Source organism: Esox lucius, chromosome 19, assembly GCF_011004845.1.
Source record: "Esox lucius isolate fEsoLuc1 chromosome 19, fEsoLuc1.pri, whole genome shotgun sequence".
In the NCBI taxonomy this organism is placed as follows: domain Eukaryota; kingdom Metazoa; phylum Chordata; class Actinopteri; order Esociformes; family Esocidae; genus Esox; species Esox lucius.
In genome coordinates, this window is record NC_047587.1 from 21,249,126 (window position 1) to 21,262,648 (window position 13,523).

At 41.3% G+C, this 13,523-nt stretch overlaps 1 protein-coding gene across 11 annotated transcripts in view; it reads right to left on the minus strand.

Moving 5' to 3' along the window:
• pclob (piccolo presynaptic cytomatrix protein b) overlaps positions 1-13,523 on the minus strand; it is a 107,015-nt gene that overhangs the window by 52,919 nt on the left and 40,573 nt on the right. For all 11 annotated transcript variants that reach the window (XM_029114881.2, XM_020040325.3, XM_034288016.1 and 8 more), the window contains one exon: positions 37-840. In XM_029114881.2, the coding sequence (XP_028970714.2) occupies positions 37-840 (804 nt within the window). The remainder of the gene's footprint in view (positions 1-36; positions 841-13,523) is intronic.

A 13,523-nucleotide genomic window follows, 5' to 3' on the forward strand; every position in this document is an offset into this window, starting at 1 on the left:
CAATACTTTGATTACAACTGTTGAATTAAGACTTGCCTTCACAGTCACCTCAGGGAGAGTCTTCTGAGGATCAGAAAGGACATAATCCATCTTTTCAACCAATGGTGTGACCACTTCCATGACATTAGCAGCTGTTGGGGCAGGTTGTGGAGTCAGCCTCTCAATCTCTTCAGCTGCTTGGTCAACTTTCTTCTCTTTTGCTTTTTCAACCATCTTTTCTGTTTCTTTCTCAAACTTATCCTCTGCTTCTTTCTCAACCTTCCCCTGTATGTCTTTCTCAACCTTCCCCTCTGCTGATTTAGATAGCTTTGCTGATTGAACCTTGGCCTCTGAATTCTCCTTCACAGTGGCTGGAGTAATTGCAATGGCAGTAACCACTGTGGTTGATAAAGAAGCATGGGCAGTCATGCCTTCAGTCACCTGGACAGAGGCAAAAGGAGCAGTTACTGCTGCAGCTTCTGTAACGGGTTGTTCTGTTTTAGGTGGTACAGATTTTGGCAACTCAGTCGTAGGAAAATCTGACACAGAAAGTTCAATTTTTGCTGCCTCTTTCTTGGAAATGCTCACTTTGGGGACTTCCACGTTAGGCACCAGATCATTTGGTGTATACAGAGTTGGCTCTGAGGTAAGAGGAACTGTCTGGGATGGGGGCTGAGCTTTGGGCAGTGTTTGGGTCGTGATTGTAGCTGCTGTTGGAAGCTGGGGCTTTAACTTTGTGGATGTCATTGCAAGGAGTGTTTTTGGTAGGGTTTGGATGGGTTCTGGTTGGGCCATCTCCATTTCTGCCAGTTGTCCCGAGAGAGCCCTTTGAGTTTGGCAGTTCAGACACAGCCATTCCGTCTGTCAGAGAAAACAACACAAAGTGATTACTTGTCAATTCACTTTCAAACACCGCTATTTGTTCAGGCAGTACAGAGACATGGGACATGACACTGGTGGTAATTGTTTTCTACAGACAGGGATTGGCTTCACTCCAATGCCATGACATGGCTTTGTTCAAAGAAGAGTTCCAGAAATAACAACTACTCTCCACAAAACACAATGCAAAACAATGCGCTGGGTAATAAAGATTTTTAAAAAGCATTCATCAGCAATACAAAAGCAGTAGCATTTTTTGTTACTCATGGCTACTGTGAAGTGCTACCGTGGAATTTTCTGGTGCGTCTCTATTTGACTCCTGAGGTTATGTGGACTGAAATGATGGACGATATAAACGGTCACTGCATAACACAGTTACATACACTGGAAGACATAGTCAAACATTAGTGCCATCCATGCAGTAGTTAGACATTTTTGCTAGTGTTTATAAACCATGTATCAGGTTTACATAACAACAAATAAACACATCTGCCCACAGAATGCCTGAGCCTCAAGCAAAGAAAACTCCACAATACGATTAGGTTAAAACACATCAAGCTCTTGTCAAGGAGCATATACAGAACAAATCGCTTACCTTGCCAGAAAACAAATGACATCATACTGCTACATATTGGTATTAAATCACTTAACACAGCCGCATTATCTTTTTCTTCCATTTATTTTAGATTAAATTCCTTAAAAGCATTTCCAGTAGACTGATGAAACAGAGAGTGCTAGTGGCAGGCAGCATTGCCACTACTACCACTGCAGAGACGGTGTGAGGACGGAAGCAGAGCAGAAGATGATGGAGCTATCTTTATTGACCTCCTCTCACTTTGAATCAGATAAACCGACGTGCACAGCACATTGTGAACACAATAGTAGTAAGATACTTAGAGAACAATTCACATGAACAAAATGTTTCTAATATTTGCATGACTTCAAATAGATTAGATCACTGCAGGAATTCTAATGCATACACACACCCAGATGCGTGTGTCCAACATTTATGACCGCACAGGAACAATTGTGGGAAAATCTTAAGCTACTGAACATAAGCCTGTAGTTGGATCCAATATTAATTGTGTTTTTCTCCAGGGCATTTTAATGGGGATGACAAGGATGATATAGTTTGGTTCCTGGATCAGGAAGAGAAGACATTCAATGGTTAGACCCCACACCCCAGGGGGATTAGTACTGGTTCATGTAAATGAATATTTTTCACGGGGTTGTCACGTGCCGATGGGAGCTTTAGTGAGTGATGTAACCCACCCTCTGTCATGATCAGGCTTAGGCCTTTAGTATACACCACACCCAGCTGTGCCGGGGATCCTGTGTGTGTTCTCAGAAATAAGGCCAACATTCGTCCACTACCCTGCTCTTGCCATGTAAACATCTGGTGTCAGGGGGTCAGAACCAACAAGCCTTGGCTTCATATCCTAATGCTTACAACAGACAAAATAGTTACATCTCCCTATTTGTACGCCAATTTCAAATAATGGGAAACATCATGTATACCATAGAAAGACTGAGTTACCATAATATTTCATTGCAACTGACAGTAGGCAATTTAATCAGAGCCAAACAGGACCGACAAAGAAATTTGACACTTTAGAAGTCATGACTGTCTCAGAGCAAAGTCAGCACAGAATAAAATTGTCCGTCAGAGTTAATTATGATACCAGCAGAACGAATAGGTGCTTTCTTCGGAGACTGAAATGAAATGCTCTCTTTCTGACCTTACATTGTGTCCAACATCACCACAAGGCAATAGCTCAAACAGTCATTATCTGTCTTTCAAGACATATGCTTCTCTCTGAGACTCGATTGGTGTCTTGCAGCAAAACTCTGAGTTACGTTTTGCTTTCCGCATCAGTAGGCTGCATGAGCACGTCTGTTTTTCATAGAACTGTACTTCTGTGAGAAACAGCATTAGTAGCAGGAACCAATGGAGCAGTAAAAGTGCATCTTGAAATAATTATCTTCCTCAAAAGATTGTTCTGAATTTATTAAGTTGAAGCTATTATCGACTATGACCTTATCATTCAAAGGTATTAATCTGAGCAACCCGTATGTCCAGGATTCATTAGCAGAGATAGCAGAGTCAAAATATCTGAACTTATTAAACTGAGGGAAATTCATTGATTGACTGAAATGTGTTCAACATTTTCCAATTTGATCTTATATGCATTTCAGATAATAATTGCAGGATTGTTGTGGCATTCCTTCTGAAAATGATTTACTAATGTTTATATGGTCACCCTTTGCATATAGAAATGTTTACTCATTGTCCTTTTCCAAGATCTATGTTCAGTTCAACTTCCTCTTTGAGTCTGAGCGCACTTCAAGTAATTGTGGTCTTTACCCAGTTGATGTCTGGCAAATGTCAGTTGCATTTTGAAATTATTTTTTGAGAGCAAAGGCTTGTTCCTTCCAGAGGCCTCTTTCACGTCTGTCACGTGTGCTCAGTGTGAACCGGCTCTCATCTGTGAAGAAAACGGGGTACCAATGGCGGACCTGCCGATTCTGGTGTTCTCTGGCAAATGCCAATCGAGCTGCACGGTGCTGGGCTGTGAGCACAGGTCCCACTAGAGGACGTTGGGACCTCATGCCACCCTCATGCCACCCTCAAACATGCACACCAGTAGCCCGCTGGAGGTCATTTTGTAAGGCTGTGTCAGTGCTCCTCCTGTTGCTCTTTACACAAAGGAGCAGATACCGGTCCTGCTGCTGGGTTGATGCCCTTCTCCAGCCCTGTCCAGCTCTTCTCATGTAATGGCCCATTTCCTGGCATCTCCTCCATGCTCTTGAGACTGTACTGGGAGACACAGCAATACTTCTTATGAAGGCACATATGGATGTGCCATCCTGGAGGAGCTGGACTACATGTGCAACCCGAATGGGCTGCAGGTACCGCCTCATACTATGAGTAGTGACAAGGACACTAGCAACACGCAAAATTAGAGAAGAATCAGTCAGGATGGACAAAGAGAGAGCAATTGTCGGCAAAACCCTTCCCTTTCATGGGGTTGTCTTGCTGTTGCCTCTCCAGTGCAACTGTTGTCACTTTCATTTGCACCAAAACCGGTGACATTGATTCACATTTGCTTATGCTTCCTAAATGGACAGACTGACTTCCCTGAAGTTTAACAGACTTGGTGTTATACTGTAATGATTACGTGTTCCCTTAATTCTTTCGAGCAGTGTAGTATCAAATTCAGATAACATCTGAATCAGATAACACTGAGGATCAGTTATAATCTTTTTTGCAGACCTGCATTGTAAAAACATGTGGGAGGGTTTAAAATACTAAACTATCAATTCAGTTGTTCTGTCTGTCGTCACTGAATGACAACCCCTCCCCCTTCTCCACTCTCCTCCTCGTCCTCCATTGCTTTTTGTGTTGATGTAATCAGCACTAACAGGCAAAGGGCTCCTAGCTCATACATATGCTAATCAACTAATCTCACCAGTGGGTTAAATCAGCCGATTAATTGGTAATCAGAAGCTCTGACACTTCCTGGTTTTCTGATCGCCACGTATATCCCAACACATCGGTCTCATCAGAGACATAGGGCTGGTAGAGTGGTGCTGGGGAGACAAAATCACCAATAGCAATCAAATAAAAAAACATGTTTTGCCCACTTTCAGTATACTCCCATGGGAGAATCTGTTTTCCTGTAGATCGGCCCATTAATGCAGCGTAGCACCCTGAACCCCACAACTGGCACGCTTCTGAAGCTAAGCCCCTTGGATGTGTAACCTGTTGTTGCTGGATGTGGTGTTGGTGGGCCAGTAGGGGTCAATCTTTCCTCTTGTCTTGATGTTCAGATCAGTGGCTAAGCAAATGTATCAAGGCTGTCAAGAGAATGGCCCTTGTGTGTGAGATATCTGACCAAGTTCCTTTTGTTTGCAATTGCCCTCACAAAGCAAAAGGGGCTTGTTTTTGGATTCATTTCTTCAATAATTTGAACTTACTCAACATGGCACTACAGTTACATACACCAATCAGCCATAACAGTGTGACCACCTGCCTAATATTGTGTAGGTCCCCCTTTTGCCGCCAAAACATCCCTGATGGATTGGACATGTTGGTCCAGCACATCCCAGAGATGCTCGATTGGATTGAGATCTGGGTAATTTGGAGGCCAAGTCAACACCTTGAACTCGTTGTTATGTTCCTCAAAACATTCCTGAACCATTTTTGCTTTGTGGCAGGGTGCATTATCCTGCTGAAAGAGGCCAATGTCAACAGGGAATACCGTTGCCATGAAAGGGTGCACATGGTCTGCAACAATGATTCGGTAGGTGGTACATGTCAAAGTAACATCCACATGAATGGCAGGACCCAAGTTTTCCCAGCAGAACATTGCCCAAAGCAACACACTGGCATCACACTGGCTTCTTCTCATAGTGCATCATGATGCCATGTGTTCTCCAGTTAAGCGACACACACCCGGCCAGCCATGTGATGTAAAAGGAAATGTGATTCATCAGACCAGGACAGTGGACAGGGGTCAGCACAAATGTTCCTTCCTTGGGCCACTTTTGATAGGTACTGACCACTGCAGACCAGGAACACCCCACAAGGGCTGCAATTTTAGAGATGCTCTGACCCAGTCATCTAGCCATCACAATTTGTCCCTTGTCAAAGATGCACAGATCCTTAGACGTGCCCATTTTTCCTGCTTCTAACACATCAACTTTGAGGACAGAATGTTCCCTTGCTGCCTAATATAACCCACTCACTGACAGGTGCCATGATAAAGAGATTCTCAGTGTTATTCACTTCACCTGTCAGGAGTGACCAACCTGAGATACATCATGCAAATCACAGACTGGGATCAGCTAGTGGATTCAGCTCTACAACCCTCCAGATCCCAGCCCTCCAGCTCCTGCCCCCACACACTGCCCCCATTTGAACTGGTTATTATGTTTTATTAGACAATATGTAGGATTATTACACGATTGACAGTTTTTTTTCCAAACTATTTCTCTCTAGAAGGATGGAACATACTGCAGACCAGGGCAAGCCATAGAGCTTTCCAAAGCTTTATAAACATCCTTAAGCGTGTCTGCAATCAGATATCCATATTGACACATTTAGCTACATACCACATATTAGCAAAAGCCTTATCTTGTCAGATATATTGGATAATGAACGACATTGTGGATTCTAAAAGCTGAAATCATCTGTAGTTCATTGAATACTACCGGGTCGCACCAGCATCAAATTAAAAAGGGCAGCCTAGACGACTGAGTGGTTGAAGAACGACATCTGGCCTGCAAACCAAGTTGCAGTGTCCATGAAGGGAACTGCAATGAAGAGCACTCAGTACGTTACAGCAAACCATGCTACCGGGTCAGTTCTGTGTTTACCTCCAACTCAACACACAGGGTAAAGATTATCTCACAAGCAAACATACTGTGTTGGTTCAAACCAGCAATAAAGCTTCATCTACCGAAATACTGGGATAAAAGCAAAATCCAACAACTCTACTGTGTAGAATCCAACTGTTCAATACTGTTCAATACTGAGGACTTTTTAAACTCAGTGGAGGAGCTTGTGGCTGAATATCAACGGAGGAGCTAGGAGGTATATTATGCAATTATAAAATATAATTGAGTGCGCTCTTTCGATTAGCTAAAAAATTCTAGCTCATAAATAATAGCTTAAGTATCAGCGAGTCACTGTCTCTCATCACAGTAGAATAGTATATTCCACTGTTCGATTACCTGAGCAATTTCATCCACCACGACATGATTCCACTCAAGGTGAACATTAGGTATATGCTTACTCGTTTCCTCCCACCACAAAATGCCATCTTCTAGATTGAGATGTCCTTTCAATTGTAAATGAACTAGTCTATGCTGCAACCTAATTTGCATAACTCATAGAAAAGGCTACATTTTCTTCAACACCCACCTTATGTTGCTTTGCAGCCGAGAAGACTTGGCAGAGGTGGTGGAGGAAACTATGCTGGAAATTGAATATGACAATGGCTGACTCAGAGGGCTGAGCCGAACCTTTGTACCTGTTCAGAACTACAGGAACCACCCTGTCCCCTATTATCTCTCCACTCCCCTGGGCTAAATATGGACATCACACCTCTACATGTGGCGAAACGGTGCCAGTCCAAGCTAAGGCACCCGCTAGATTATATGTACCTCATCCCTTCAACCAGTATTTCGCTAACATCAGTAACGAAGATGGAAAACCAGCACCAGAGGAGCCCAACATGTAAACACAGTAATGAGATTGTAGAAGGATGTAGAGACATGCGTATGTCCCAGTGGAAGACACAATGTTCAAGAGGTCAACCTTGTAATGACGGCTGTTACTAGGTTTCCAGTCATGTAGTGAGCCCTGAGTCCTTGGCCTACTATCTTCCCGTGTTTTAATTAAATATGTTGGAGCAGCTCTGTGCTTCGAGCGGGAGGAACAGGGGATCGGTGCAGGGGAGCAGTGGAGGCAGGCATTGACTGTGATTAGGCTCAAAGCTGGATTAACAAGGCCTTTACGGTGACAGCTCTCAGGAAGCTGCAATGCTGACACACAGGGACCCATGCCTTCTAAATCTATAGCACCACTACGTGTATTTGCTGAGCTCTACACTAAATCACACATTCTCTTTTGTTCTGCTGTACAGTACTCAATGTGATGACACGTCTCAGTGGAACAGCCAAATAACTCAACCCCCTCCCACACACACACACACACAAGCAAACACAAGCACACACAAACACACACACAAGCAAAACAAAAATACATTTCAACACTGACATTGGACCATCAATCAACTAGCTGAAATGATGACATTTTGGGCCCGCTGTGTATTTACAATGTGTGACAACAATATCTACAGCATCAATGGCTTTAGCTACAACATTAGGCTTAGATATCAAATAACACAGGTGAACAACTCAGCAAATAATGCTCTTCAAAACAAACGTGAAACCAGAGAACCTATTAATCCAACACTGCTGCTGTGAGGAAACATACTACTTTCAACATGTCCTCATTAACAAAACAATAACATTACTCTCGTCATAAGCACAATGCACCAGCCATGGCTACTGGCATGGTATATATAGACATACTGGACATTTACATCTGATATGAGACCTTCTAAGGGCTGAACTGAATAAAAGGCCTGTGGGTTGTGTTAGAAGCAGTATATTTCAGGCTGTCAGAGAGCCTTTATTCTTGCAGATGCTCGTGCTGGTAAGTTCCTTATTGATTTTCTGGCAGCCGCATTTGGCAACGGCTGTAGATGGCTAATATAGTGTGCTTTCAGCAGCCCCCGCGGTGCTCCCACTCCACATCAATCTGTCCCTCTGATAATAGTGTGTTGACCCACTAATCTGCAATAAGCAGAGTGCTTGGTTCTGAAGATGAGGAGCCAATCTTGATCTCTCTCAAATCTTATGGATGACACAAAACACAGTTTTATTTGAAGACAACAGATAGACGAAGACGAGAGGAGAATGGAAGGAGAGGGAGGGGAGGATGGTGAAGCCAAAGGAGATATGAGAGAGGGATGAATATATAGAGAAAGAGGCTAAGAGAGATGCATGAACGGGGAGATCTTATTCCCTCTCAACTGACAGCTAAGTCCACCTTCAAAATAGCAAGCAACATATTTCAGCTTCAGGGATCATAATTATTGGCTCCCATGCAAAACACTAAACATGAGCACCAGACTCTCACACACACACTCATGACAATTTACACACACGCACACACACACACTTACAGTGCAAACACAGTAACATCCTTGTTCATACATAACATGAACATGGACACGTTCACTCACAGTTGCTGCTGCTACTGCTTACTGGTATTATAGACTGTAAAAGTCTAGAAAGTAAGCTGAAATGTACCAAAAACCGAAAAAGACCACAATTGTTCAAAAAAAGTCACACGTGCCAATTCACATCGCTAGGATCACAATACATTCGGGGCTTAGCCCACCCTCCCGCCCCGCCCGGGACAGAAAGTTCTGGGTTTTGAATGTACATGCGGTGTATCCAATGTACACGCTAGCGGCCTACAGGTCAACATTGTCATAATGTATATTGACAGTAGTTATTTTGTTTCATTTTAAAATGACAATAATCTTATTTTTGTGTTTAGCCAGGGCTTTTTGTCAGAATGGCAATCCTTGTTTTGATATTACACTTAGAAAGCACAATCCCTTTGGTAAATAAATAAAAAAAGGTCACAGTATTTCACCAATACTTGACATTTTGCCATAGAAGACAAGGGATAAAGGGTTTTACACAGGTAAAGGGTCATTGTCATAAGACAAATATGTTTTCTACGTCAGCCTCAGCATCCTGTTTCTGACCCGACCAAGGTTTTTTCACCTGCATCTGAGGCTATATTTTTCGACTGTCTCTACCTTGAAAATGGCATTTTCTTTAATTATTCTTCTTGACTGGATTTCTCTAAACCTTTGTTTTCAATGGCTGGTTCTTAGGCCTCAGAAATCATATGTGGTTTAATACCATCAAGTAGTGCATCTGAATTCTATGAAAATATTATTTCTACCATATACAGTTAGTTTCATTTTATAAAACATGAGTATTCAAGTTCATATAATTTACTTGTGCTGTCCTGCTTGTGTGAATACATACAGATGCACTGTAAAAATGGGTAGTCAGCACACTAGAGAGGTTTAAAGTAAATTAGTCCAGTCAGTTGATGCAAAAATGAAATGCTAACAACATGGTGACAATTCTGTTTTACAAAGATTTGTTCTCATTTTTTCATTCGACAAAACAGTCGAATGAAACTGAGACTTCTGTGAAAACGGGGTTTGGGTAAATGGTCTTTCTGGAACATTTTGTGTATAGTCCATGGGACTGGTATTAAGTGTGTGAGCGATGGTGCACATTTTTTTTGTAACAATTATCACAAGTAAAACACAAATCATATTTAATGTTTAAACCCTATTTGAAAGAGGTTGGTTCGAATCCTATGAATGTCACAGCCTACAAACACAGGCTGGAAGGAGGGAGTCAGTAGCAGTTAAACAGTGTTTGGTCTCGCCTCTGAGCTGAACTATTTTTAAAACCGTTGTTAGGTGCACCAGGGGGTTTCTCCTTGTCACCGAGGCAACAGCCTAGGTGAGGGCAGAGCCTACAGTGGAATACACCTCAACATTAACAAACGTCAATCAGAGAGTTGCCGCAAATGTATTACAATTAAAGCTAATGACCTTGATTAATAACCTTGGTGGTACTTGTGAGGATTGCTGCCGACAGGTATACAGTATACTTGCAGGTATGAGGCGTCTGATTGGTCATCACGGGTGGTAGAAGTGGAGCGAAATTTACTGATTCTTTTGGTTCTTTATATATTTTGAAAGTCGATTTGTCCTTTGGAAACCAACACATTATAGCTATGTCCGGTTGTTGCTAAGATATTGGCATTGACAGCATACAGCTGTATAGCCATCAGTCATACTGCTAAGCAGCAACAAATCTTCACTCATTATTACTATGCACTATTAATATGTAGGGAACATTATAGCTAAGCAGCCAGTAGCGGCTCAAAAGAAAACAGCAGTATACTGACTAGGAGTGGGCACACGTGTATCCTACATAATAGAAAACATTCACTCAGGCTTTTGATAAGCTTAAGATTAGCTGAGAAGAAAATGAAATAGACGAGGAATGGATAGGCTTGCTGCTGGTGTTAGCTCCTTTTTTTTGCACCTCAACTTGGACATGACCATTGGTGACCCAGTGTTGAACTGGCTTTTTGCTTGTATGACTATTAGACAATTTTTACATAGAAAGGGAAGGTTTTGATAAGATCTCAGCAGCACTAGATAATCAAAGCGGTTCTGTTTTGCAGTGGGAAATTCATGCCACACAGCCCACGTCATCTGGTGAGCTGTGGGGGAGTCTGGGCAGACAGGAAGGCAGACTTTGCTCATGCTCAGATCATACACATTGGGCATGCAAATCTCATGTTTGCCATGGATAACCAGTACCAGCTTTCTAAGAAAATCTATCTGATTAAGGAATTAAAATCTGTACTGTAAAGTAACAGTACAAAGGCAGTCTTCCTAGCTGCCTCTCCCTAATGGAAACTTTCCCAAGTCTCTCAGTTTTAATCAGATAAAGCATATAGACCGTGTAATTATAAGCTACACTACTTGCGGACATTTGTTTGAACTGCCAAAAGTGCTTTTATGTTGTTATTAGTCAAAATACTGTTTTAGGTATGACTATGAGATGTTAAAAAGGAAAGCAATGCATACCAAAGGTTAATGTGTGTTTGGATGTGATTAATAGAGCTGTATCATATATTAGTTTCAGAAGCACATTATTTACCAAATTGTGCATGGTTGGTTTGGAATATATTCTTTAAACGTTTACCAATTGTTCATATCTTAAAAATAATGTGACCTAGTTAAGGTTATGTGGTTAGGGTGAAAATATGTGCTGAATTGAATTTACAGTATATGAGCAACCTGTGATTAATTAATTGAGTGATTTCATTTTAAAATTACAATAATATTGTTTTCATGTTTAGCCAGGGCTTTTTGTCAGAATGGCAATCCTTGTTTTGATATTACACTTAGAAACCAAAACCCCTTTGGTAATTTGGAAAAGTCTAAGCAAAAATAAAATCAGTTTAATAAAACATACATCACACCTCCAATTAGCTTAATTTCTCTGGCTTGAGTAAACTTAGATGTCCACTTCTGTTGTTCACACTGCCCCCAAAAGGTACAATGGGCAAAAATATTAACTGTTTCATTTACATTTTGTGTCTATTCTTAAAAATGTCTAAGTTGTGATTTTGTGTGTAAATGTCACATCCACAGTGCTGGTATTGCCCTATTACTTCGGCATAAGCAGCAAAATATGACCTTTAGAAAAGACCTCCAGTTGTTTGACTAAGAAAGGTCTGAGTAATGACATGTTATTACATTGGATCTCTGGAGTAGCTAGCGGGGAACCTGTAAAAAGAGTGACATCAGACTATCCATTTCTGTGAATGTGTAGAGTTGTTAATATACTAATTATAATGTTAAAAAATACTTAATCATTCTCCTTGAAATTCTATGGCAATACTATTAGCTAATGAAAAAAAGAATACCAACAATCCACCTTATTGGGGTGTACTTGTGGTGTAGCGCGGGACATGGTCAAATACCAGTAAGTTATCACACTCTCACATACCTGAAATGGAGTCGGTAATAGAAGTATACAAATAAATGGCAGTTTTCTGATTAGCACCGGACACATTTAGTTAACCTAGAGGTGACAGAGTGGAAAAGAGCGGAAACCAACAATAAAGCCCTTGGCCAACTAACATCAGTGTGTTGATGGTGACAGAATGCCAAACAAGTGTACAGCTATTAGCAGCCAACACACACAACTGGTGCTGTGAGCAACATCGTTTAAAGGGGAAGTGCAGCGGCAGTGATCTGTGAGGGCAGCACATGGCTGCAGCCTGCTGTGTTGTGTTGGAATGAATACTGTTCACCTCTGCTTATTGGCATACCACAAGGCCAAGCCATCTCTCATGGGGGTTGGAGAGTCCCCAGCCAGCCGCAGCTGCAGATCCCATCTTGCTAATGCCGTTGCACAACTCACTGCAATATAGTTTCTGTGCTGCTGGACCATAGAGGCTGAGGCGCCCCTCGCATGAGCTGTTATATAATGTCACGTCCACTGAGGCCTAACCGTTAAAGTGGAACTGACAGCATTTTAACAACGCAACATTATATTAAAATATGTTGAAGTACAGCTCCAGGAACGACATGACGCCCTTTATAGCACTGTCTGAAATAGTTGTGGTTCTATACTTCCAGAGTGTTGGGGGATGACATAGAATTACAAATTCGTGGAAAAGTGGAATTTAGAGTGGGGCAGTGGACGTTCGTTAAGTCAAATAACAGACACAGTATGGGATAAACATGTGTCTTTAACCTGACACAGACCAGTGTCCAAAGTGCTAACATGCAAATGAACTGCTTGCTAACACTAGATCATTACAAAAGCATTTGCTAAAGCCACAAAATTCTCCTGAATGTTTTACTACACATGTTATTACCACAGGATCGCAATTACATTGAGACATACAACAGTCTTCATATAACCACAAATAGGTAATATCTGTCACCATCAGTTGTGCATATCAAAAGCACAAGAACATCAATTAGCCGGAGCAAGATAAGAGCAAAATGTAACTAGGAGAAAGTCAGCTCTTCAAATCTGCAACATTATTATTTCTGCCCCAACCTGGTCTTAATCAACATGAGAACTGTACTTGCCTGCCTGACTGCAGCGATCAATTAATCAATGCTATTGCATTTCATTTACAATAAGAGATACAGTAAGGTACATGTGGATGACATGTTCATAATATATTTATGATAAATCTATCACAAAATAATTGTATCACAAATACTAAATAATAATAAATTTATAACAAAATTAATCTTTTACTAGTTGAACTTTGTTGATATTCCTAGCCATACTTAGTATTGTGGAATGGAATCATTTAAATTGAAACATGCATAATAACAAATGTCTAGAGGAAACAAACAGTACCCATGCTTGATATTTTAACAAGATACCTATTTATTTGACTACCAAACAATAAATTGGTGAGTGCTATGAATTATTAATTGAACTAC